The 26690-nt window shown below is 42.0% G+C and overlaps 1 protein-coding gene across 4 annotated transcripts in view; it reads right to left on the reverse strand.

Moving 5' to 3' along the window:
* Positions 1–26048, reverse strand: part of PCDH19 (protocadherin 19) — a 71318-nt gene extending 45270 nt beyond the window's left edge. For 2 of the 4 annotated variants that reach the window (XM_078363738.1, XM_078363737.1), the window contains exons 1-4: positions 25415–26048; positions 22233–24996; positions 19240–19380; positions 18261–18579 (exon numbers count right to left, since the gene is read on the reverse strand). In XM_078363738.1, the coding sequence (XP_078219864.1) occupies positions 18261–18579; positions 19240–19380; positions 22233–24379 (2607 nt within the window). In that variant the 5' untranslated portion in view covers positions 24380–24996; positions 25415–26048. Of the gene's footprint in view, positions 1–18260; positions 18580–19239; positions 19381–22232; positions 24997–25414 lie in introns of those variants that run through there. The other 2 variants (XM_078363736.1, XM_078363735.1) reach the window with 1 other exon arrangement.
* Positions 26049–26690: the final 642 nt, after the last annotated feature.

Consider the following 26690-nt stretch of genomic DNA (forward strand, 5'->3'; position numbering starts at 1 on the left):
TACCAGTTTTGTAGATTTTCAATCAAAATCCCAATATAATCATTTTTGAAACTTAACATGACTCCAAAGTTCACCTGAAACAATAAACAGAAAAACTGAAACTCTTTTTAAAAGACAGAGAATAAGGAAAAACTGACTCTACTATCTATTAAAACCTATTATAAAGCATCAATAATCAAATCAGTGTGGTATTAGTATAGGAGTAGACAAACAGATCAGTGGAAAATAAATGAATAGGTTAGGAAACGCCCTACTCTCTATAAAAACTCAGCATGTTTTTCAGAAGCAGCAGAAAGTTAAGGTGAAGAAGAAGAAATAAACAATAAATGGCACAAAACCAATAACCACCTAGGAAAATATTTTTATATCATACTTCCAAGTATATGTCAAAATAAATTTCTAATGATTTTAAAATGTAATATAAAAATGAATTCATAAAAATACTGGAAGAAATATATATATAAATCTCTTGGTAGAAAACTGAATAGTTCAAAAGCAACAGAAGAAATCACAGATTAAAGCACTGATCATTTTTTTCATATAATAATTCCAAAACACTATAAGTCAAAAATAAGCATAAACAATTAAAAGTCATACGACAAACTGAAGAAAAGTATCTGCAATAAATTAAACAAGGGATTTACCTTAATGCACATATTTGTAATAAAAGAAATACAAATGTCAACTAAAATTAGATACCCATTTTCCACCTATGAAACTAGTAATCCTTCCCCCACTCCTGTCCCTTATCCTCTCATTTGCTATTCTCCCAACAGATCTCCATTCTAATAAATTTCCTATGTATTCTTCCATATAATTTCATGTATATAGAAACCAATAAAATACATTTTCTTTTTCCCTTTTTTTCACAGAAATAATATTGTGCCCTACACTTTTTTCTGAATCTTTCTTTTATTTAATTAACGATCTATTTAGAGATATTTCCATATCGATATATAAAACACTCCTTTAAAAAAATACTTTCTACTGAGACATACATATTTTTTCCATTTCTGCTATTCTATATGAAAAACCTTGTATATACATCATTTTTCATGTGTTCAAGTATATCTATAAGATTAATTCCCTAAAGGTGGAATTGCTGGGTCAAAGTGTACATGCATTTGTAATTTTGAGAGACATTGTCAAATTGCCCTCTATGGGACTGATACTAATTTATACTCCCAGGCCAGGTGTGGTGGCTCAGTCCTGTAATCTCAGCCCTTTGGGAAACAGAGGTAGTTAGATAACCTGAGGTCAGGAGCTCGTGACCAGCCTGGCCAACATGGTGAAATCACATCTCTACTAAAAATACAAAAATTAGCCAAGCACTGTGGCAAGTGCCTGTAATCCCAGCTACTCAGGAGGCTGAGGCAGGAGAATCACTTGAACCTGGAAGATGGAGGTTGCAATGAGCTGAGATGATGTCACCGCACTTAGGCCTAGGTGACAGAGTGAGACTCCATCTCAAAAAAAAAATTAATACTCCCACCAATAATTCATGGGACCACCTGTTTTCTCATAGCTTCACCAGATTGGTGGTGATGTTTTAAACTATAATAATGCTTTGCCAGTACACTGAAATGGGCTTTCATATACTGTCAATGGGAGTATACATTGCTACAACTTATCTGGGGGAAATATTTACCACTTTAAAAAATATATAAGCCCTCAGATAAAACAATTTCACTTGTAGAGAACTTACTATAGGCAAACAATCAGAGATCACAAGAAAATTTATATATAAGGATAGCCATCATAGTGCTATTTATATAAAACAAAAATTTAAATAACCTCAAAGTTCAATGCTAGCAATTAAGAGTAAACCCTATCTATAGAACACAATAAAATTCAGCCACTAAAAAATTGATTATAAATATTCTCTAATGACATAGTAAAAATGTTAGCTGGGCATGGTGGCTCATGCTTGTGATCCCAGCATTTTGGAAGGCCAAGGCAGGCAGATCACTTGAGGTCAGGAGTTCGAGACCAACCTGGCCAACATGGGGAAACCTCATCTCACTAAAAATGCAAAAATTAGCTATAATTGATAGCCGTCTTAAAGATATCAGTATCAGTATCTTACATTCACCCAGCCTTGCCTAGTTGTGTGGGTGAAACCTCAGGATGCTTCTACACTGGCAAAGGAGAGCCAGTGTTCATTGAAATGACTCCTGAGAATCCAGCACTTCTGCATTTAGCCTTCTCCACTAAATTCCAAGAAAATAAATCCTGTTCACCAATCTGGAGATAACCTTAGGTAATGCTTGCGCCACAGGGAAGCAGGCAGCTGATCATCTTTCAGTTACCAGGGCCAGTGCAAACAGGCCAAACAGCTAAGGCAGGTCCTGTTACCCACTGGGAGAAGAGAAGGGAGAGTGGAGTTTGCCTCTTGGAGGAAGTGATGTTTTCTTTGTATTTCATAATAAATGAATGCTTTGTATGTTTCTACTTGTAACAGAGCACTATTTTGAAAAATAACAATTTAAAACTATATTAGCCAAGTGTGGTAGCGGGCACCTGTAATCCCAGCTACTTGGGAGGCTGAGGCAGGAGAATCGTTTGAACCTGGAAAGCGGAGGTTGCAGTGAGCCAAGATCAAGCCACTGCACTCTGGCCTAAGTGACAGAGTGAGACTCCATTTCAAAAAAAGAAAAAATGTTATGACATAATGTAAATACAAGAAAGAGAAATAAAATGATCTCAACTAAAATTTTAAAACATTAAACCATGGATGTTTTTCTCATTAATTAAACATTTATTAGGCATTTATTTAGTCATGACATTAATATGTGTGTTTCCAAAGATACCAACTCATTGAGATTAGCAGTGGTTGCAGGGGGCTTTTGTGTATCTATATCTCCCTACGTGGCTCTACCGCCCTCATTGGCACTGGTAAACAAGAACATTTCCGTCACAACATCCCGTCAGTTCTTTTCTTGGGACCTAGCAAACAGCAGCCATAAGAAGTGGAGGGTGGGGGCTAGGGGTACCTCAAGGCCTTTTGGCCTATCCAGGGCCCATAGCAAGTTCAGAGTCAGTACTTCATATACATCAAATAGAACATCGTGTGTTTAGTAGGGCTCTCTTCACAGCCAGTCCAAAACCCTCACTGGTTGACAAGTATAAATAGAATTTGAATTCAATAAACAAATGTCCTTGCTTTAGATCTTCTTATCACCTTCTGGGGCTTTATATTAACTTTTGTGCTGATATGAATTTACATAATATTACATAATTTTTTTCAGCTAGAACGCTCTGTTTTATCACATTAACTTTTTCCAAATCCTGGCTTAACTGCAATTAAATATTTTAATTTCCTGGAAATTCTTTTCTAATCCAAACAATCTCATCTTTAAGCCATCTGAAGAGAAAATGTGAATCTTAAGTTGCTCCATAATCAAGTTTCAAATATTCTCAATACTTCTTTAAATGAAGACTTTTACTTTAAGGAACTGAAATATAAAGGAGGCTGGGGTAGGAGGTCCCTCAATTATTAGATCCTTCTTTCATGCCCACTGACATGAAATAGGCAATCGATATTTATTTCTATCAAATGCTCCATGTTATAACATGAAAACCTTACAATTCAACTTTAAACCCATCTAGTTAAATGGTTGCACATATAAGAAATATAGTTCTATTAAAAGTCATAGTCTCCATGTATCCAAGGGACAGACTACAGAATTAGGCCACAGACATTTTCTTGTAGCAAAGATTCCATTCACAATCAGAGTGATGTTGTATAGGGTCATGCATTAGCTACAGGGTGGAGGGTGAAGCATCTGTGTGAGTTATTTTTTCCATGAGAATTTTCTTTACAATATCTAAGTAGTTCTGATGTCTATCTACACAGGGCCACTGAATTAAACATTTTGCCCTTAAGTGTGTTGCTTAGGATGTGAGAAGTTTATATAGCCATCAATTAAAGAGGTGTTCCAAAGGATGCTGGCTCTTGTCTTTATGCTGCCCAAAACTAGGCTACTAGATGAGGATGCAATCAAATAAATCTGCCTTTCATAAAAGGATTGAACCCATTCTACTTTGTTGAAAAAAGAAAAAAACTAGTGCCTTTAGTCAAGGTTGAATTTAAAATTTTTAGCACCTCAATGACCATCAAATCATTGACTCTTTCTTTTTTGTGTTCTAAATGGTTGGGGCTATCATGCTGAAACAGTATGCCTCAGAGCCATGAAATCAAATATTGGAGAATACTAAAAAAGCACTTCCCTCCAAATTGACCATTTGGTGCTGAAAAGGGCACTGAAAAAAATATATTTTGCCAAAAGTGGCCCTTAGATAAAGCCCATATCATTTTTATAGTATTAAATATCCGTATAAGTTGCAATTAAATGTTACTATTTTAAAACCTCTCATTATAAAAATAAAATATGTGAACTAGATGTCTAATACTAGTGAGACAAATCTACTTTTACAAGACTATATCTACGGGCAAGAAGAATGAAAAAGGAAAAAAATATTGTTCATAACATTATTCTCACATTTAAAAGGTAAACTGTAAAGAAAAGAGTTATTTTACATGTCAATCTTCATACCTGTTACCTTCTGAGAGAGACCTCCAAGATAAGAAAATTAAGAAAAAAAAATTGGTATGATCTAATTGAAAAATGAAAATAAGGAAGATTTTGGTCTGCCCTTCCTCAGCATAACTGATAAAAACTGTCTATGCCACCTCTTTGGCCCTTAATACCTACTTTATAATATCACGGTTAATTTAAGTAATTGAATTTCTGATGTCAAAAATCATACATGTCCAGTGTAGAAAATTTAGAAAATTAAAAAGTATACTATTTAAAAAGTAAAAATTGCCTGACTTTCTACAACCTGAGATAACTGTTAATCCTTTGGTAATTTTCCTTCTAGTCTTATGTGTGTGCATATGTGCATGTGTGTGTGTATGAATATTTATATACATATATACACATATATATACACACACACACATACACGTATTTATATACACAATTGGAGTGTCTTATATATTATACATTTTTTAATATATTTAAACAACTGGAATAATTAATATATGCAAATATTAAACAACTAGAATTGATCTATGTGTGTTATTCTATTTTCTGATTTTTTCAATTAATGTATATTATACCGTATTTTTCTGTCATTAAATATTCTCAAAATATTATTCTACTGGCTTCACAGTATTCTAGCATATGTATAAATCATAATACATTTAGCTATTAACATATTGATGATATTTAGGATATTTCTGAGGTTTTATCAAGATAAATTATACCGAGAGTGACACCCTTGTACATGAATTTCTATGCCAATCTAAAATTATTTCCTTAGGATTAATTCCAAAAGTAGAAATATTAGATATCGTAGGGCTTTTAATGTATATTGCCAAATTGCCCCCTGGAAAGATTATATCAATATTTTAAATTATACTCCATGCTGCAATGTATCATAACCCCACCCTTGCCATCACTATTATTTTTTTAATCTTTGTTTATTTGATAAGTACAAAATGACATTTTACATATCAAATCATCATTGTGATTCCCCTGAGGTGATGGATTGGTGAGGAAATAGTTGTGGAGACTTTAACTTTTGTTTTATACATTCCTATGTTGCTTGACTTTTTAGTAGTAAGTATGCATCATTTTTGCAATTAAAAATTAATGGCAGTTCATTGCTATTATTTGATTACTCTGGCTGAAGTATTTTTTATATATCTATTGGCCATTCATATGGTTTCTTTATGAATTACCCATTTGTGTTCATTTTACATTTTTTATATTGAGCTATTTGTCTTTTCGTTGTTTCACAAGAGCTCTTTATATATAAGGATATTGTTTACATGTTCTCTTATTTGAGATGTCTTCCCTGACTTTTGTAGAGCAATCCTCATTTTTGACAAAACATATATGTTTCATACTTCTTTATTTTTCTTCATATCACCATCTGCCCATAAAAATGTAAACTCAATGGAGACAAAGATTTTTGTTCACTGTTGTATCCCTGGCACCTTGAATAGTGACTAACATGTAGTATGCACTCTATAAATAATTGAAGCATTAATTAATCAATTAATAAACACAGGTTCTTCACAGAAAGAGAGCAGAATGGTGGTTGCCAGGGCTTGTGGGTAGGGGAAATAGGAAGATATTGGCCAAAGGATACAAAGTTTCAGTTGTACAAGATAAGTTCTAGAGATTAAACGTACAGCATGGTGACTAAAATTAACAATACTGTATTGTATTCCTGTAATTTTCTAAGAGAGTAGATCTTAAGTTTTCTCACCATTTTAAAAAATGGTAACTATATAAGGTGATGGCTATGTTAATTAGGTTGATGGTGGCAATCATTTCATAATGTATACAAGAGTCAAAACATCAAGTTGTATCCCTTAAATATACACAATTTCTATTTGTCAATTACACACACAATAAAGCTAAAAAACAAATTAATAAATACAGTTTCATTGTGCTATAAATTTAAAATATTTTCCCAGCTTATGGTTTATTTTTTAATTTAGTTTATGATACTTGTGGATATACAGACATTCTTAAATTTTATATAGTCAGCTGCTGGTATTTTTCTTTATGCTCATTTTCATTGTCTTTATGCTCTTGAAGTCCTCTTCAGTTTCAAAATTGATTGGATATTTATATTTTCTTCTAATAATTTTATTATTTGAGTTTTCATATTAACCCTTTGATAAATGTAGAATTCATTTTTGTCATATAGTGGGAAATCAAATCATATTTTTCCAAAATTACATGGTACCATTTAGTAAACAATCCTTGCTTTCTTCATGATTAAAAAAAATGTGTTTAACTTCCATCTTGTCTCCTCAGTGGCAATATAAATTACAAGGTGAGCTACCACTTATACTTTCTCTGTATCTCTCTGGGCTGAGTATAGGGCTGGTTAGTAAAGGATGATCTATAGATATTTGATGGATGGATGAATGGGTGGATATTTTCAAACCAAAATAATTTTTTTAAAGAGCCTAACTACTAAACAGTAAGTCCATTCACTAAAGTCTGGAGGCAAATCATCATAGAGGGCAAGGTTTGATGAAGAATAAATGAATATTCTTTAACAGCAGGGCACTATAACCACTGTAGAGATAGCATCCAATAACAAAATACATTTAATAAATACCTGACACTGTCCAAAAGAAATTGTATAGAATTGATCCTACCATCAAGGAGATCCTAAAAATTATTCTTTAGGGAGCCTAGGGTAGAACAGAGCTTCCAAGGGCATCCCCACCAACTGTCCCTTCCCCTGAAGTAGCAGTGACTCCCTGAAAGAAATAGATTGCTTCGCTACAGAAGGTGCCCAAAATTCTGCTGGATGCAGTGCATCAGCCTCCAACATGCATTGGGTTTAATAATTCTGGAATCAAATCTAGTTTAAAAGAAAATCTACCTCATTTTTGGCTCTTAAGTCAAACCCCAAGTGCCAAGTATATATTGATTCTGTAGGGCTCAGTCAGCCTCCTATGGCCTGAAATTAAAAATAACAGTAAGAACAAAAATACATTTTTTATTGAATTCTGGCTCTTTTCTGATAATCTATAACAAACAGCAAAATGAGCAGAGCCATGGTGGACTGCCTCTTGTGCCAACAAATCCCGCAAAGAGAATGCCAATCAGTGAAATATATTGTTAAGCATGAATAGTAGCTACAATACTTATCTCTGTTGCAAAGTATCAAAATGAAAAAACTTTCAAAGTGGAAGCTTCAAGCAATTGCATTAGAAGTTGCATAATTTGGTTAGACTGACCTTAGAATGGAATAAAAAGCTGCTTATTTCCATAATGTTGGCCTTTAACTGTATAAAAGGTTAGATAATTTATCATGCTATACAAAACAGTTTTCAAGAATACCCAAATTAAAAAGGAGATCTCGGTGACTTCCAGCTCTGTAAATTTTTAGGTAGAGTGATAAGCAACATAATTTATATTTAAGTGAATTTGTGCTCTCCTGAAAGGTCTAATTTGCCAAGCAAGATGCATGCATCTACTATTCATCCCTAGAACAAGTACAGACCAACTGAAGCAAGGTTAGTATACCTATTGCTGCCTTTATGGCATAACTCACATTGAACAGGAAGACATATTTGAACAGAGAGGTTCTGAGTTTTGACACGCACACTCACACCTCAGATTATACACAGAATATACTGCCCTTATTAAAAGCTAATGGGCCATACCTATTGTATCACCTGCCATAGCTAAGTCCTCTGCCCTCAATACCACCTACAGAGCAACCATTGTCATTACATGGACTCAAACTTTAATACAGGTAGCTACATGAAGCCCTTCAAACCAATGCTGCAAAGGGTCATATATTTACACCCAGAGCTGAAAGAGACTTGGAGATCCTCTAATCTCTTCACATATCGTTGCAGGTTTGATGTAGTTTGGCATTTGTTTGGATTTTTCAGAATTCTCTATGTCTTGGATTCTGATTTCCCTAGTGATAACAGGTTTCAATAAACCAAAGCTTCTCTTTTATGAGCTTTTTAATTGTTTCATCTGTTTTGCTAGTGACCTCCCCTGCTACCTCAGAAATGCAGATTTCTACATGGTTATCTTTGATGATATAGTCACTTGGGCTTATCCACACACACTACAGAAAATTGTCCCGATGGAGTCTGCTAGGCTAAAAGAGTGAGGAAAACAAAGCATTGCAAACATCACACACATTTATTTGATCCCATGCTTCCAAATATGACACCATGCACAGCCACAAACCTTTGCAGGTACGGATTTTTCTCCATCTTCCATGATCTCCTCTTGAAGGTACCTGATGATCAGATGTGGAAAGACCAAGCCCCAGATGTCATTCCAAAATGTCCAGTGCCATGGTATTTATAGCTTACCAGTTTTATAAGATTTTAGCTCCATCAGGCCACTACACAATGCATAGTTTTTGTAAAGGCAGGTTAGCATTCTTTCCATTTCAGGAAACTATTATATTTTTTACTGCAACAAAGCACACCTTTTTTCTATTTCTAAAGAATTACCAGTAAAGGCAAAATTACAAAGAATAACTTAGAAGTATAAGCACATACATGCCATTAGTAAGTACACAAGCCACACAGAAAATTGGTGTTTCATATGTAGTACTTGAGATTTGTTTCCAAAGAGTCATAACTACCATAAAATTATTTTGCAATTTTAAAATCAGGCAATATCTTCACTATGAAAAAACCATTATTTAATACTAATGCCATCGTGTTCTCTCCCCTAAGCTTTTAGGAACAAATGTTACCATTAGCATACTTCATCACTCAAAAGTCTATACTTGAAAAAATGTAAATGCACTAATTAAAGAAATGATCAGTACAGCAAGCTCATATTCAATGCCAGTCTTATGAGTTCAGTGTGGCTATGTCCTCACCACGGCCTCTGTGCCTGGCAGCACAGAGGAGAAAATCAGTCTTCCAAGAAGCCATTCACCATTACCTGTAGCCATATGCCTCTGCTTGTCCCTGTATCTCCAGAGCCCTGCCTCCCTCAAGCATGTCAAGTTTCAAATATGAATGCTAGATTACAGACATTTTTAGTCATAAAAAAGCCTCTTAAAGGTTAAGCCAATCCCGCTGAATGCAGTTTGACAGGGTCTCCCTGTCCATTCTTCTCACTTAGAAAAGATACGGTTTTATAGCAAATGACCTGTACACATAGGCAGCCCAAAGCAGACTTCCTGAAGCCAAGAGAATTAAAGAAGAGGAAAGACTGATACAGAATTGTGCCCAAAAGAAACAAAAAGAGAAAGCAAGTATCAGAAAATAATTTCTAATAAATTGAAAATATGCACATAACGTATTCTTAAGCTGGGTTGTATGCACAGCAATGAATATTTGGCTGCTTCCTACTCAGCGTTCTCAATTAAAAAGAGTCCCTGAGAGATCTATCCCTGAGCTATATAAAATTGGGGTGCCATGGCCTCACATTTAGGGGATCACACCCTGCTGTGACTAGGCTTATAAGCATTTTTTTTCAGAGAGACAACCAGCAGAATGTCAAAGAGTCAGGAAGGAGTCCCTGAGGACCTAATCTCTCTCTCCCCTAAAGAGGGATCTAGCCTTTGGATTTAACTTTGCTTCCTGTCAGCTTACACAGGGAATCCATTTTGCTCAGAAGAGCAAACTACACAATCTGAGAAGAGGTGCCCTTCATGCTCTGAAAATCAGATTGGGAGCAAAAACAATCCAGAAAGCAGAGACCGCCAAGGCCAGTGCTGGTGGCAGTGAGGGAGAGCAGCTTGCCACAGAACAGCGGCCAGATGGGGCCCAGTGGGAGAAACTGAAAACTGGCCACCCTGGCACTCAGAGATTTAATGGAGCATCAGAAGACTATGCACATCAAGGCAGTGCTTAAGCATCTGACATTAAGAAGCCGCGGTGCAGCCGGGCAAGTGGCTCACGCCTGTAATCCCAGCACTTTGGGGGGGCCAACATGGGTGGATCATCTAAGGTCAGGAGTTTGAGACCAGCCTGGCCAGCGCAGTGAAACCCCATCTCTAATAAAAATACAAAAAAATTAGCCAGGAGTGGTGGCAGGTGCCTGTAATCCCAGCTACTCCGGAGCTGAGGCAGGAGAATCGTTTGAACCCAGGTGGTGGATGCTGCAGTGAGCCAAGATTGCACTACTGCACTCCAGCCTGGGTAACAGAGTGAGACTGCATCTCGAAAGAAGAAAGAAAGAAAAGAAAGAAAGAAAGAAAGAAAGAGAGAGAGAGAGAGAGAGAGAGAGAGAGAGAAAGAAAGAAAGAAAGAAAGAAAGAAAGAAAGAAAGAAAGAAAGAAAGAAAGAAAAGAAAAGAAAAGAAATAAGAAACCGCAGTGCTAGTCCATCCATGAACACTGAGCTCAAGGAGAACACAGACTTGACACCAAGCTTCCCATCTGCTTCAGTCCCAAAGGGTCTGCTCAAAATTCTGGAGGTAGCTGGTCCTAACACATGTCTGTCTACTAATTTGTCTGTCTCTCATTTTTCCCCGTTCTGAAAAGTGATTTTTCTCCCTCCCCAAAGACTGAATTTAAAGGAATGTCTAAGAGAGCCCTCTCATTTTGCAAAGTAATTTCCAGGCTCTACCCAATCCAGGAAATCCTTCCTGACTTGGGGAGCTTTCAGAATCTGAGACAGTAAACATCTCTTTTCAGGAACAAGCTCTAGAGGTGAAGACAAAAAAAAAAAGACATTCGTGATGGGCTTCTGTTCTGTTCTTTGAGCCACAGGTTTTCAGAGTGAAGAGAACAAGATGGGAAGGTGGTAGCTGTCATATTTCATTTCATTCTTTTAGGATCTGGAGCAAATATTAAATGTTAATACTTGTTAAATTTCAATGGCATGTACCCATCTTTTCTGGAAACTATATTTTAAATATTACATAGTTCCAAGTTGTTTACTTAAGTAAAATTCAACCAGGAAGGCTAATCAGTGAGGATTCAAGGGCCAGATTTCAATGAAGGGAAAAATAAATTGGCCCACCTTTCAAAGGTTTTGTAAGTCTTGTCAGTTTGAGGGATCTAATTTTAAGCAAACAAGATATGTGAAAATCCAGACTTACAAAAGCAATCAGTTAGGAGTTGATTATCCACATTGTATCAGGACTCGTTTATGAAAGGATCTACCACAGGCTTTCTTTAAATACAGAATTCCACTACTGTGATTAGCATGGGGTCTAATTTACAAAACAAACACTCTTTCAGGAACACAACTACCTTCAAAAGTATACCGGCAGGTCCTCCAGGAGAACCCTGTCAAGGTTTTCATTATGTGACAGAAAACGCTTGGAAGCCGCACCAGAGGAACTATTGTGAAGCAAAATGGAGGCTTAGTTTGGCCGCAAACGTCGTGTGCCTGAGTAAGTCATTTGCCTTTTCTATAACTCCGTTTTCATGACTGTAGAGTGGAAACACTGGTCCATTCTGACACCTCTTCTAAAAATGCTGTGAAGCTGTGTGGTGCTAACCAATATGCCAAATGATAACAAGTAAGGTTTCTGCAGAGGAGTCCAGGCTTCCGGAGTTGACAGAGTTGCTGTCCCTCACAGCGGCAGGAATTTTCTTCATCATTCCCCAGGCGGGTACACGGAGGTGCTAGAAGCCTGGGCACACCCACTAGAAGCTGAGTGACCTCACTGTGCAGCCCACACAGAAACCACTCTAACTACACAACAGTCAAATAGGAAATGTAACTTGAAGAGCATTTCCCTCTGCAAACAACTGATCCTCTGGGATTTTCACTTCAAGCCTCTCAATTGTTCGAAGTAAACGAGGCTCACATCAAAGGCCAGCCAGTCACACAACAAGAAATCAAGCCTCTTCTCCGTGGGGGAAAATGGCTGTTTCAGAGCCAGCCTCCCACCTCTCACACACAGGCTTCTGGTATAAATGGCTTTATTTACCCACAGCGGAGACACTCGATTCAACCAAGCTTGGCGTCCCCTAAATCCTGGAAGCTGAGGTACACGGGCAGAGGGGTCAACATCTGAATCTAAAAGCAAACGCCTAAGAACCACAGCACAGCCACAATTGAAAGACTCCAGCTTTGCCAGGAGGTGACTTCATCCTTTCTTAGTCCCCTAATTCCTAACAAGCAATCCCCTAAGCCCTTAGCTTCAGCCCTGGGCACAATAAGCCCAAGCCACAGCACAGACTGAGGCAAGGTTAGGGAGAGAGAGGACTGCAGCTCATCTGTCCCACTTTGTAAATCTGACAGTCAGGCAAAAAGCCAGGTGGAGCCACCTGGACCCAAAACAAGTGGTCCTCTGATAAGAGGAATTCCAAAGCCTTAGAGCCCTCTCTGGAAAATGTCCTGCCTCCAGTCCCTTAGGGAGAAAAATGTCAGGATCATTAGCAAGAGCTCTGGCTGAGCTCAACTTTAGTGAAGGTGTACAGGGAGAGAGGTGATCTCTAAGGTAACCAGTTAATTGCCAATAAGGAATGATAATAATAAATTAGCAGATACTAATGTAAACTAACTCTGTTCTGCAGTTCTGTGGTAGTTGCATGGAGACAACAGAGGAACAGTTTATTCTGGAACACACCTTGCAAGCCGATCCCCACTGGGAAATTGGCTGTCTCCGCTAGAGATGAAATGTGCCAATAAGATACAATGTAGGCAATGGGTGGTCCTAGACCGACTGCTGGTAGACATGGAACCCTTGATTTTAGAAGAAAACTGAAATGAGAATGCTTAAAAAGATGGGGGCTGCATTGTTTTTCATTGCTTTCTCCTGCAAGGTTACTTTTGACCATTAGGGATAGGACTTAAATTATTCCAAGACACCACTATAATAAGGAAACAAACAAATAAGAGGCACACTAAAGGGTTTGTTGGTTTGTTTTAATTAGAGGTGATGCTTTGTGTCATTTTCATACTATCCAAAGGAGCCTTATTATACCTATTATTTTTTAGCGCTTTCTGAATCGACCTGATAGGTTTGTGATGGACTTTAGCCCAGAATTTCATTCAAGTCACTGCAAATCTCTAACTTTAAAACTCTGTTTTAGGAACTAAAGTGTACTGGGCTATTTTTTTCAAAGCCTAACTGATGCTTTATTTTCATTATTTCCACTAAGATGACCATGAATTCAGACTTTCTGTATGATAATTGGAAGCATTCAATTTGGCTGCCACATACACTCTTGTTCTGCAAACTCTTCCACGGCTACTACATTGCTACTTATGAAGACTGTTGTATGAGTGACTATAGCAGAGCATGCACAGACACTCCTTATATGTTTCATAACAAAGAAACTATAGTTTGCCGATGAAAGGTAGCAAATAGTATTGAAGATTGAGATTGAAACCAAAATTTAAATCCCTAGGTACCTGTGACTGAAATTCTGTAAGTTTTTGCCTACTATCAGTCTGTTAGAGCTGTCAGCTCAGAAGTATTCAACATAAGAAAACTAAAATTGAAAAATACTGCACAAAAGAGACTGGGTGTTTGGGCCATTTCTTCCTGCCTCCCTTCTGGAGGCAGGAAGAAGCCTTGCCCAAGTCTCCATTTCCAGTTGAAGCAATGAGTTGCTTTTGAGTTGTGTCTTCATTTTTTTGCCCAGGTGACAAAAATGGCAATGCAGAAATTCTACTGTACAAAGGAATAACACTTTCCAGCATCCAGAGGCACCAGTAGGCATGTCTCCCTTCCATAAGGCTGGAAGAAAAATTATTTGCCTTAGTTAGGAGCCTCTCAATAAACTTGGACTATTTTTAGAAAGATCTTAGCAAACTGACAAACCTACTACCTTACTTCTCTATTTTCTTTCTTTTTCAATCTCCTTTCCCCTCTCTTCACTCTTTTCTATTCCCCCATACACACACACACACACACACACACACACACACACCCTCTAATTCATTCACATATACCCTAAGTCTATAAGTAAAGTAAACCAGAATACGAAGGAATGCAAACCTCTCCTTTCAGTTTAAAATATGTAAAAGATACCTGACATCACTAATTCTACAAAAGTCTTCTATAAACAGCAAAGGCATCCTCCACTTTGCCCCTCAAATTTGCGTACAAAACCACAAAATCCATATAACTGATTTCCCAGCCAAAATCAGAGGACAAGTAAATAATGATATACGATTGTACACAAGATTATCTCTGCAATACTGTAAATTGAGTTCCAATTCTCAACTAGTGTTCCATTCCCTTTACCTTGCCTACCTAACTTCATTCAAAGTCTTACTTCCTTTAGCTTCTAGAGGCAACAACATTCAGATGTGGGTACATTTGGACACTGAAACAAGAGCTATCTTCCATTCAGCCCTAAATTTTGAGGGTTCAATAGCAAATCTACATAAAATGTAGGACTGCCATGAAAGGAGGGAAAAGGAGTTCTTAGGAGTCTACAAAGTAACAAGTGATTAGAAACTATCTTGTATTGCTTGCCAGTGAAATCACTGTGGGTGATCTTAGCTCCCCAACTAGACTGTTGACTCTCTGAGGGCAGAAGTTACATCTTAAACTTATTTGGAATCTCCATGGTCCCTGCCACATAGCTGAGCACATAGTGGATACTCCAACAATGCTTACTGACTTAACCTAATGCCATGGTGATAAATTTCAAAGTGTGATAGAGTACAGCTAGCATGCAACAGGTCTGAGTGGACTCATGTATAATGCCTTTGAGAGTAAGCCCTGTAACTGGATCTACAGTTCATAAAGGGAATGGGTTTGACACAGGTAACCCAACAGAGGAAGTTACTATGTAGTGGCCTTTTGTCCCAACCTGGAGAGTAAGAATGTAACATGTGCTCAGGAAAAGAATGTTATTCGGAATTGAAATTACCTGTTAGTTGTATGTCTTTCCGTAAGTTCCCTAGGGTCAAGAATCAAGTGTTTTATTGCTTTTGTTCCCCAGGAAGTAGTACAGTATATGGCACATTCTAAATGTATAATAAATGCTAATGGGATAAATTAATGAACAAATGAAAGAATGGTTTAATGAAATAAAGAACAAAGTAAGTAACATAATATGATTTAATAGAGAAATTTCTATAAAATCTTATATTTACCACATCATAGCACTTACCATGCTATGCTATAATTGCTTAATAAATGTTGCTTACTTGGATGGATTAATTTATTAGTAGAATATAAAGATAATTTAGGAAATATATCAACATGTTATTATCCTAGCAATAGAGAATGTCCCATTGCACCCTATATTAGCATTTATTATTCTGTATTGCAAATCACCTATTTACTTGATTGTCTTACCCATTAGAATGTGCATTTCTTGTCTTTTTCATCTCTCTAACGACAGAGCCTAGAGCAGTGCCTTACAAAGAGTAGGCACTCAACAAATATCTGTTGAATGAACAAATCAATCATCCCTGCTCTTCTATAGATTTCACTGGTAAGTATTCCACTGAGTCCAGTGGCCTTTGGTATAAAAAAGAAAAGGAGAAGTGTCATTTTCCCTATGCAAGACATTGTGACTGATTCAGGTAAAATGGCCTGGTCTGTATTCAGCAGTAAGTGGCCCTCTCTCCTTTCTGAATGTGTTTGCCAGTTGAACTCTCCAGGCAGGACTGCATATTAGAAATACACACAACCTCACACAACACACTCTCTTGGCCCTGACCCGCTGTACACACCAAAACTGTGTAATTTTGTTAACCAAGGAAAAGCATCTGGCTTTGTGAGTCAGAGACAGGATCAAAACTGAGACATTAAATGGCTTTTCTACATAATCAAAGCAAGATTTTGTTTCATTCTGCCCACGGAAGAATTCCAGAAAGGATACTAAGTCTTAGGTAAACCAAGTAGATATAGTCATATATTTTCTGTCCTTTCCATCTATTTCATAGACACCAGAACTCACATTTCTCTAATGTCTTGAATTGAATGCCTAAGTGATCACCAAGTCCCCAGGATTCAACCCTTTTGTCCATCTCCAAAAGTAACAGCACTGCTACTTATAAACAACTTGGCATCTTTCACCTCTATCGTTAAAATGATCAATATGAATAGTATGGCCATAACACTTTGTAGGACTTATCTATATAGAAGCAGCCTAAATTCCTCTTTGGTTACAAGTGCCTAGGGAGACACACTCAGTTGTGCAAGCCATTGTAACAGTGATTCTCCAATTGTCTAGTGAAGAGGTCTATTATTTTAGGAACACCAATGAGTTGGACCTTCGATATTACATGAGCCATATACCTTGGAACAACTTTGCATGACAGGTGTTCCCATTTTGTAGTTAAAGAAACAGAGTCTTAAGTTCCACAGCAAGCAGTGATCCCTAGATTCAAAATGATGATCAATCTGATTCCACTACATAGCACTACCTTTCACTTTCTGTTACTGAACTATTGGTGATCCACAAGTACTCTTCCAAGTAGTCTACAGTTAAGACTTAGTAGTATTCACTAACATTAATAATTATAACTGCATTTACCTAGCACAATACTGGACTTTCAATAAATCCTTATTTATAGAGTTATAAATTGAAAATATTGATGCTTTTGTTGTTGGCAGAATACCATGAGTTACTCATCAAAAGCACTGTTGTTTGGCCCCATTAATTCTGATGGGAATTATTGTTCAGGAACTAGAAGAAGTAATCAATGTAAGCAGTCCTAAGACCCCTTGTGCTACAAAATTGACAGAAATACAATGAGGCCATTTTATGTATGCATCACAGCCTGGGTATGTCAGGCTGAATTATTTTTAAGGCAGGAAGGTGTCACTGAAACCATACTTGCCAGGGAGTATAGAGTCCTTCAGTATGGTCCTCCCTCCCTTGATGAACAGCTTTGTAAGACTGAGTAAGTCCCTTAGCATCTCTGGACCTCTGTTTCATCATCTACTGAAGGGCAACCTATCAAGATACCTGATTGTGAGGATCAAACAAAACAATGTTTGGGAAAGTGCTCTGAAAGATGTGAAAGTGCTCTCCAAGTGTGCAGTATTCTTTTCACTGGCAGCTTGGAAGAGGACATATGCCTTTGAGTACATCACATTTCCAACCAAAGAGGGACTTAAGCAATTCATGGAAAAACAGAATCAACTTAAGAAATATTATTTATAGCCTTCCACCCAACCACCCACCAGCCATCATCCACATACCACTCTACTGCCCTAAAATATTTCAATAGCCAGCAAACATCTGACCACATAACATTAAATGTTTAAAAAAATATTTCTACTTAAAAACATTCATTCCCAGTGAAGAGAAACAGAGCTAACTCAAATGCACAGATAATTCTTACTCTTATTTTTTGTTATATTGCGCAGGCTGGCAAGCTGGTCTGGAATTCTGGGATCAAGGAATTCTCCTGCCTCGACCTCCCAAAATACTGGGATTATGAGCCACTGCAACCAGCCAGCTAATTCTTAAATTTTCAGCAATAATGACCGTTTCAATCTCTTCAACCATCAAATGTTGCCACTAGAACTGCTAACAAATAGCAAAGTGGCTTTTTAATTTTTGCTTTGCCTCCCTTTAACCAGCCCATCCATATTCTCACCAAGATGCTAGAGAACAGTTATGTGACAAAAGAAAAAGCAAATGGGGGCTTTAGGAGGCTGAATCACTCTCACACTGGAAAATTGGTCCCAGGGCATTAGAGGGTTTCATCCATTTTCAGCACTACTTGATGACTCTTTCTAAGCCACTTTACTGGCATACTAGTACAGCTGGTTGTCAAGCATGCTATATTTGCAACAGGTGGAGCAAACAAGGAGGTCTGGGAGAACCTCATAGAGCCACTTAGTTGCACTCACCTCAGGCAGAGGCACACCGTTGATAATCAGGTCAGGCTGCTGGGGCCCCTGGCTGTTGAAAGAGTGATGGTAGATGTGGTTAGCACGGGTATTCTGGTTCTCCACATTCATGAAAGTGCTCTCAGAGCGGCGGCAGCCCAGGGGCAGTGTCTGCTGGTGGTAGTCAAAATAGTTGAGGGACGAGGTCAGGGAAGAGCAACTGACAACGTTCATCTTGTCTGTCTCCTCCACATCCCGGGGTACCAGACGGATGTCATTCTTACTGATTTTTTTCTTCTTGCTTGATTTCTTTTGATGCCCATAGGAGTACTCAGCGATTCTATGTGACAGAAAAGGCAGCATGAATCGCTAACACCTTTCCAAACCATGCACTGATTAATAAACATTAAGCACCCCAGAGGGTTGCACCCCATCTCTGCTCCAGCTCCTTATTCTGGCGCATTACATCATCGGGTTTCTCCCTGTGCTTTTTACATGGGAAAACAAGCTGAGGGCCATAAACTTTTTGTATTAAATGTAGTAACCTCCCACCAACCCCCCTAAAAAAGTTTCTATGCTTTGGATTTGGAATTTTTCATTGTGAGTGGCCTGGGAGCATGGGTGGGGGACAGGAAAAGTTGAGCCTATGGGAGAGAAAGCATGAAAATGCTCAAATCTGGAGCCTCCCTGGAACAGAAAGGAACTCCTAGGTGAAATACAAAGCAACTCACCAAAGAGAAGATAGAGGAAAATAAAAAATACTCCCGCTTCACCAGTTCCTCCAGGCATTTGCTATGTGGCACATGCCCTCAATCAGCTCCCTCTATGACACACTTGATCAGTTTTGGACTGGGGTAGGAGATCGGACCCCATTCTTTCACATCTCCTCCACACCCTCCTCCCTGCCCTAGCCCGGCTTCCTTTTACTCTCCCACCCCCCTCCTCTCCTAGAAAAAACTAATAGCCAAGCCCATTTAAATGAGGGGAAATGCCTTTTTACCTCTTTCCCCTTAGGCTCACTTTCTCCTCTGTCTTTTTGTCTTGCTCCTCGCTAATGGGAGAAACCGAGATGCAATGCAGACACTTGCTGTTTTGTCCTTTTATAAAACAGCCGAGGAGACAAGTGATGGTTAAACAATTACTGCAAAGGAATTTAAAGGTTAGTGCATTCAGCATCCTTCTCCATTCAGGTGTACCTACAAGCAGCTGTGCTGCAACTGGAACATAAAGAGCTCAATTTAATTAACACTGACACAGACCCAGCCACGTGCACCAAAGACACCAAGCATTAAGAGACTTGTCAAAAAAAAATACATTTAAATGTAGCCAGATTCTCAAGGTGATTTATTACTTTGCACATAATAATTCAGCTAAATTTTAGGAAATTTTATTTCTGGGCAATAATCAGCAGAACAATAGGGTTAATAAATAACACAGGTTGATCTTTACTAGGGAAAAGACTGTGCCTTATTCTCACTCGACAAAGCTAATAGTCTGAATACAAAAAGGGAGCCCAATTCAAGCAGCAATTGCAGATCATCTCGCAAGTCTCATAAATGAATGCATTTCATGAAGAGGTTGTGCAGAGGCTGAGAAAAAGAAACCTCTGCCTAATCACATGAAAAGACACGCTCCTGAACTTTGGGTTTCTAAAAAGTCTGAGCAGATAGGGAGACTGCACATCTACAGAGGCAAATTCTTGCTCTGTCCCCAGGACCTACCTAGAGCTAAGCAATTGGGTTCCCCTCAGCCCTTCACTCTGCTGGGGGAGATTTGCAGTGGTGGGAAGCTGGTACTATTGGGGTTTGGGAGCAGATAAAATCCTCAGAACCCCAGGACTAAGGTTGATTTTCTATTGTAATCTGTTTACAGAATCAATGGGAAATTTTAATCATTTTGTTTACCCATGATGGGTAAGTTTGGCAATGCCTCATCAAATAATTCAGCTGAAGCATTCATTGTGCAGCCCTTTCTGTATTGACCAATTATTTAATTATACTGTACTTCATTAATCCCAAACCATCACAGGAAACAGAGCACTTCACAAAATACACATTTGGGTGGAGTTGGAGAGCACTGAGATTTTACTCTTTTCTTTCAATATTCAAATGCTCTCCTCCTGTTTAATCACCTCCTTGGCAACTTCTCAGAAAGGGCTCTCACTTTTAGGCATACATCACCAAGAAGTGGCAAAGTCTTCAATATCTTTATTTCAAGCTGGGTTTTTTTTTTTTTCATCAAGGAAAGGATCTTATGCGTTTACTTTATGCTGAGAAAATGGCTTAAAAAGAGCCCCCTCCATAATTATCTCCATATAAATAAAATTTTATTGACTCCACATTTTTCTCCTATAAAAATCTCCACTAGCAGTTCACAGGTTTGAAAGGTAAGAGCAATATTAATTTACATTTCTCCCATCTGAAATGACTTGGTGCTGAAGGAAAGAAAAGTCATGGCCATTTCACTAGTAACAGGATTAAAGCATTTATGAGGCATTGCAGCTGCTCTTTTATGGCACCTGATTGATATTCATGTGTGGTTAGCATTTGTCTACTAACTTGTGTAACGCAGAGAATAGTAAAAGGGAAACAATAATTGCATGGCTGTTACATATTCAGGGGGCTTTGATTCACAGAAGTGTGCATTTCAGAAGGTGTCAAATACAAACTGAACCTACAGGAACATATTTTGACTGATTAACATGCAAGCACAAATGGCACAAAAGCACACTGATGTGTAGGTGTGTTGAAAGCAGACACACACCTTGGTTATAAATAACAGCATCATTCATTTTCAGCAAACTAAAGAAACAACTTTTTCAACTGTTTCGATAAGACACTGCTGGAAAAAAAAATGACATGTATCATCCTAAATTGGATTTTAGGATTCTAGGAATGCTTAGACTTCTGTGCTCTATCCAAATGTAAGAAAGGGCTTCAGCGAGACCTTCTAATGTGTTTATCAGGAAGTCTTTTTTTAAAAAAAAAAATACTATGTTTCCACATTTCTTTTCTCCCTTCTCCTCCCCCTTCTCTCCCTCCCTCCCTCCCTCCCCCCCTTTCTGTCTCTCTCTCTCTCTCTCTCTCTCTCTCTCTCTCACTCACACACACACACACACACAGAGAGAGAGAGAGAGAGAGAGAGAGAGAGAGAGATCCTGCACACACTTCAAGAGAAACTGTAACACAATAGCCCATAGTGACATCCACTGGTAGCAACCAGATCTTAATGCCACAACACAGTCTCCCGTTAGAGGAAAGCATCAACTCTAGAATATTGCTATTTTTACTGAAACATCTGGATGCGAAGTCTTGCTCTTCATTGGGATGTTTGGTCTCCACACTACCAACCAACCAGATATTTGAAAACATACAGATGCCTGATAGAATTTCACTTTATATAGCCAGATGTTTGGGGACTAGATAAAACTCATGCCAAGAATAAACTAAAAACCACTAATCACCTGCATCTCCACACACTCCCGTTCTCTCCTCCCCCTAATCTCCCTTTCCCATCTGACACTCCCACTCCAAGTCTCTCTCCAGAGTTCATCACTGCAACAAGACAGGGTAGCTGCCAACACTCCCTCTTTTTTCAGTACCTGTCTCAAAAACACTGTGCCCTGGACACCAAGTTAAGGTGGTTTTCCTGAAAATATGAACAATCCTCTCTCTCTCTCTCTCTCCCCCCCCCGTTTTTCCTGCCATAACTTCAAACCTTCATGGAGACAGCTGTGAAAACTTTAAAATGATAATTGCTCATCATTAGGTGACAGAATCCATTCAAACACTAAATGATTGTCTTCCAGCAAATTGTCAGATCAAAAGAATTGATCAACTTGGACTGTCACAAACTTTTCGCCCTACAGAAAGAAGCACTGCAAGTATGCTGCATGCATTTAAGTAGGAAACAGAAGCACCGGGATTTTCACACAGAGACACAGATAAGCACACCTTATTCAATCCAAGACAAAGAAAGAAAATTTGGCTTTACCTGCAGTTGTAGGTCCGGATCTCTTTGTTGTCTCGCTTGCACTTGATTGCCACGAAGATCATAGTTACAAAGAGGATGCCCGCAATGGAGCCCAGGGCAATAATGAAAATCAAGGACAAGTTCACAGAGCCCATTGACTCTTGGGCATCGAGAGCAGGGGACAAGTAGATTAGGACAAGAGCAGAGGCAGAGAGAGATGTCTTGCCGTGGTCGTGGGCCACCACGATAAGCTCATAGGAGGACTTGGAGCTATCCCCAAAGGTGCGGGTGGTTCTGACTTCGCCATTGATCTGGTCTATTTCAAAGAAGCCGCGGTCGCCCTCGGTCATGTCGTAGGTGACTCGGCCATTTTCGCCCTCATCGTAGTCGTCTGCCTTGACAACAGTCACCAGGTAGCCTATGCCAGAGTTGCGGGGTATGTAGACCTCGGCAGTGCCGTTAATCAGAGGTGGGGCTGTGATGACCGGGGTGTTGTCGTTGACGTCGAGGATGATGACCCGCACCGTCGCGTTGCTTTGCAGTGAGGGGAGGCCGCCGTCCTTGGCCAGCACCTTGAATTCAAACGCCTTGGTCTGCTCGTGGTTAAAGGATCGCAGCGCGTAGATGTCGCCTGAGTTGGGGTTGATGGAGACATAGGTGAAGACAGGCATGTCCCGCACCTGCGACGGCACGATCTGGTAGGAGACACTGCCGTTGAGACCCAGGTCGGGGTCGCGAGCAGACACAGAGAGCAGATAGGCGCCAGGTGTGTTGTTCTCCTGCACAATGACCTGGTAGTAGGGCTTAGAAAAGTGCGGGTGGTTGTCATTTTCATCAGTGATGAGCACGGTAAAGGACTTGGCACTCTGCAGCATGGGCACGCCGCCGTCGCGTGCCTGAATTGTGAGGTTGTATTGGTCGTGCTGCTCGCGGTCCAGCCGTCCGTCCACTAGAATAGTGGAGAAGCTCTCATATTCCTGCAGTCGAAAGGGCACATTGCCCAGCAAACGGCACTGTACACGTCCATTGAGGCCCGAGTCGCGATCAGACACCCGCACCAAGGCGATCACGTAGCCCGGGGGGGCGCTCTCGCTGACCTCCACAAGCTCGCTGTTGACTGACAGCAGGTTGATGACCGGTGGATTGTCATTGGTGTCCAGCACGCTGACAGTGACCTTGCAGTGAGCCGGGATGGAATTGGGCCCTAAGTCCTTGGCCTGCACGTCCAGTTCATACACGTGGCCCTCTTCATAGTCTAAAGCGCCAGTGACAGTGACCAGGCCACTGTGCGGGTCAATCTGAAAGAGCTCGCGCGTGCGGTCGTTGACGTAGCCATAGAAGGAATAGACCACCTGGCCGTTGGTGCCCTCGTCTGGATCGCTGGCGTTGAGGCGGATGACGGGTGTGTTGGGAGGGGAGTTTTCTGGCACGCTCACCGTGTAGGTGGACTCGCCAAACACCGGGTTGTTGTCATTGGAGTCGGTCACCTTGATGTTGAGGCCAACGGTGCCCAGGCGTGGCGGGTCGCCACCGTCTAGCGCAGTGATGCGAAAGCTGTAGTGCGACTGCGTCTCGCGGTCCAGGCTCTTTTCCACTACCAGTTCGGCAAAGCGCGAGCCGTCGCCACGCGTCTTGATCTCCAGGCCGAACATCTCATTGGGAGTGAGCTCGTAAGTCTGCACGCCAAAGCTTCCAGAGTCCGGATCATAGGCGCTGTCCAGCGGGATGCGTGTCCCAGGGCTGGCTGCCTCCGAGATCTCCAGCTCGATCTGTGCTGCCGGGAAACTGGGCGCATTGTCGTTCAGGTCCTTGATCTCTACCTTAATCACGCAGATTTCCATTGAGCTGGACATGACCTCGAGTGAGATGATGCACTTAGGGCTCTGGCGGCACAGCAGGTCACGGTCAATCTTCTGCTTGGTGACCAGGAGGCCAGAGCTGGGGTTGATGTCCACTAGGTGTGGAGCCGAGTTGGACACCACGCGAAAGGCTGAGGCCTGCCGGGGGTCCAGCGCGAAGCCCGCATCCCGCGCGTCCTTGGCCACGTTGGCAATCACCGTCCCGGCACGCTGCTCCTCTTCCACCGAGTACTTGAGGTTAATGAGGGCGGCTGCCTGCGTCCACAGTACGGCCAGCAGCAGCAGCACCGGCAGCAGGAGCGACTCCATGGCTGCGCGGGGCTCTGCCTGGCCTCGCCTCTCCACACCCCTCCGAGGCCGACGCCGTCGGCGCTCCAGCTTCCCGCCGGCTCGGGCCGCCTGTTGCGCGCGCCCCGTGGCCCCGGAGGCCGCGGGAGGAGTCCCGCCCAGGGCGGCCCGGCGGCGCGCGGGGGAAACCCGTGGCGGCTCCAATGCTGAGGTTGCAGCGGACGCGGCGGGGGCTCGCGGGGGCCCCGGGGGCTCCGTGGGGCCAAGGGAGCGCCGCGCGGCCCCGAGCCCCCTCCCTCCAGCCCGGCTACTCAGTTTTCCCCCTTCAAAGTTAGCAGGGCGCAATTGGCTGCAGCCGCGCAGGGCTGCGGGTCGGGCGGCGTCTACGATGCCTGGACGATGCGCCACTGAGTCCGGACAGTACTTGAGGCGAAGGCAGAGAGGGCGGAGGAGGCGCAGCCTTTCAGGCACTGCCCCGCACGCCGCTGCGCACCGGCACTGAGGCTGGCGATCTCGCTGTCTGTGCACCTGGCATGCGCAAAGACCTCCCCCCAGCGCTCCCGGTTCACTGCGGAGAGAGTACCCGCCTGGAAGGCGCCCTCTGGGATCTGGGGGTGCCACACTGGCCCCTTCGAGGCCTGTTTGGGAGAAAGGGGGTGTCACAGGCTGGAGTCAGTTACTGGCAAGCTCCGCGGGCACCCGGGTATAGGGCTGAGCGGGATGGCGGTCCCGGGGCCAGCAGAGAAAGGGGGAGGGGAGAGATACTGCCAGGGCTTAAGCGCGCTCTCTCGAGCTATGGCTGGCTCTGGAGGGCTTGGGGGCGCGTCTGTCCGGGATACGAGGTGGGAGTGGAGTTCCCCCCACAGAGCAGTTAAAGGGCTGCGGGCGTTTGCATCTCGGAAATCAAAGTTAACAACGCAGCCCGACCCTACACATCAAGTTTGTGGAAACGGGGAGATGGCAATTTGTCCAAGAAAATCAAAGCCCCGCTCCTTCCAGTGGCCCGGAGTGGCGGGGAATGGGGAAGAGGGAAGGAAGGGGAGGCAACAACAGTACCGGCCAGGAGAGGCGGGGCCGCCGCTGTGGGTACCGGGTGCTTCTCTGCTCTCCGTTTGGGCTGGGGTGTCGCTCCAAGGACCGCCGCCGCCACCGCCGCCGCCGCGGGAGGAAGCCCTCCTAGCTCAGTTGCATGTCGTTGGGGTCCGCCTCAACAGCTGCCACAATCGATGATTTTGTCGCTGCCAAAGTTTACTTGCTAGAGCGTCTTGATTTCATCTTCCCGAAGAGGCGCTGGCCGCGCTGCGTTGGGCTCTCTCCCTTCCGGGCGCTGGCGCACTCGGGAGGTCTGTCTCGCTTTCTCTTGTCTGTCTCGGACTGTGTGTGAATGTGTGAGAGAGAGAAAGAGTGTGTGGTGTGGGGAGTGTGAGTGTCGAGTATGAGCAAGCAGGAGGCAATGGGTATGGGGTAGGAGGTTTAGGATTTCGGATGAATCCTCTCAGCCGGAATGCAGCGGAGCGCAACGCGCCCAGGGCCAGCGCCCGGCTAGGGATGCGGGTGCCAGTGCCTCCCGGGCAAGCCGGGCATGGTGCACAGGAGCGGTGCTGCCGTCTGTGCCCGCTCGTCCGTCGCCCCGCTGCGCCAGCCGCCGACGCTACTGCTGCTGCAGCTCCTCCCGATGCCGCAAACTACTGGCCGCGGAGTCTGGAGAAAGCCAGAGAGAGCCGGAGCTGCCGAGCCCGGCTACGCCAGGCGCTGGCCAATCAGCGCGCCGCCCAGCGGGCTCCAGTCTTGGGGCGGGGCCAAGGGGCGGGGGGGGGTGGCGGGGGGTGGAGCCAAGCGGAAACTTACACACCGGCGGGACCCAGTGGTACCCTGGCCGGTGGATCCCTGGTGGGATTCTAGGGAGGACGGACGGGCAGGCCAGGCCGGAGCAATAGGGCAGTAATGAGCAGGGAGGCGGTGTGCTAGCGCTGCGGCTGAGCCTCACCGGGAACTGTGCGCCTCTCATGTTTGCAGAGATTTCAGGAAAAATGAGGATGATATGATTCTCTTGCCATGTTTAGCTCCCTTACATATCTTCATATCTTGAATTTTATATATATATATATTCTCAGATATATATCCCTCTCTTTCTCCTTGTCGCTTCACCCTAAAAATTTGTTTTGGTTATCTTCTCATTCTCCGGTAGTGGAAGGAAGAACGGGAAGGAGAAAGCGCCCCTGAGGTGATCATTCATCCAGCTCTTGGCCGGTGCGTCTTCACTTCAGGCTAGAGCCACGGCCGCCATCCCCCCCCCCCACCCCGTCCCGGACCGTCACCCCCATCCTTCCAC

This window comes from Callithrix jacchus, chromosome X (genome assembly GCF_049354715.1).
Source record: "Callithrix jacchus isolate 240 chromosome X, calJac240_pri, whole genome shotgun sequence".
In the NCBI taxonomy this organism is placed as follows: domain Eukaryota; kingdom Metazoa; phylum Chordata; class Mammalia; order Primates; family Cebidae; genus Callithrix; species Callithrix jacchus.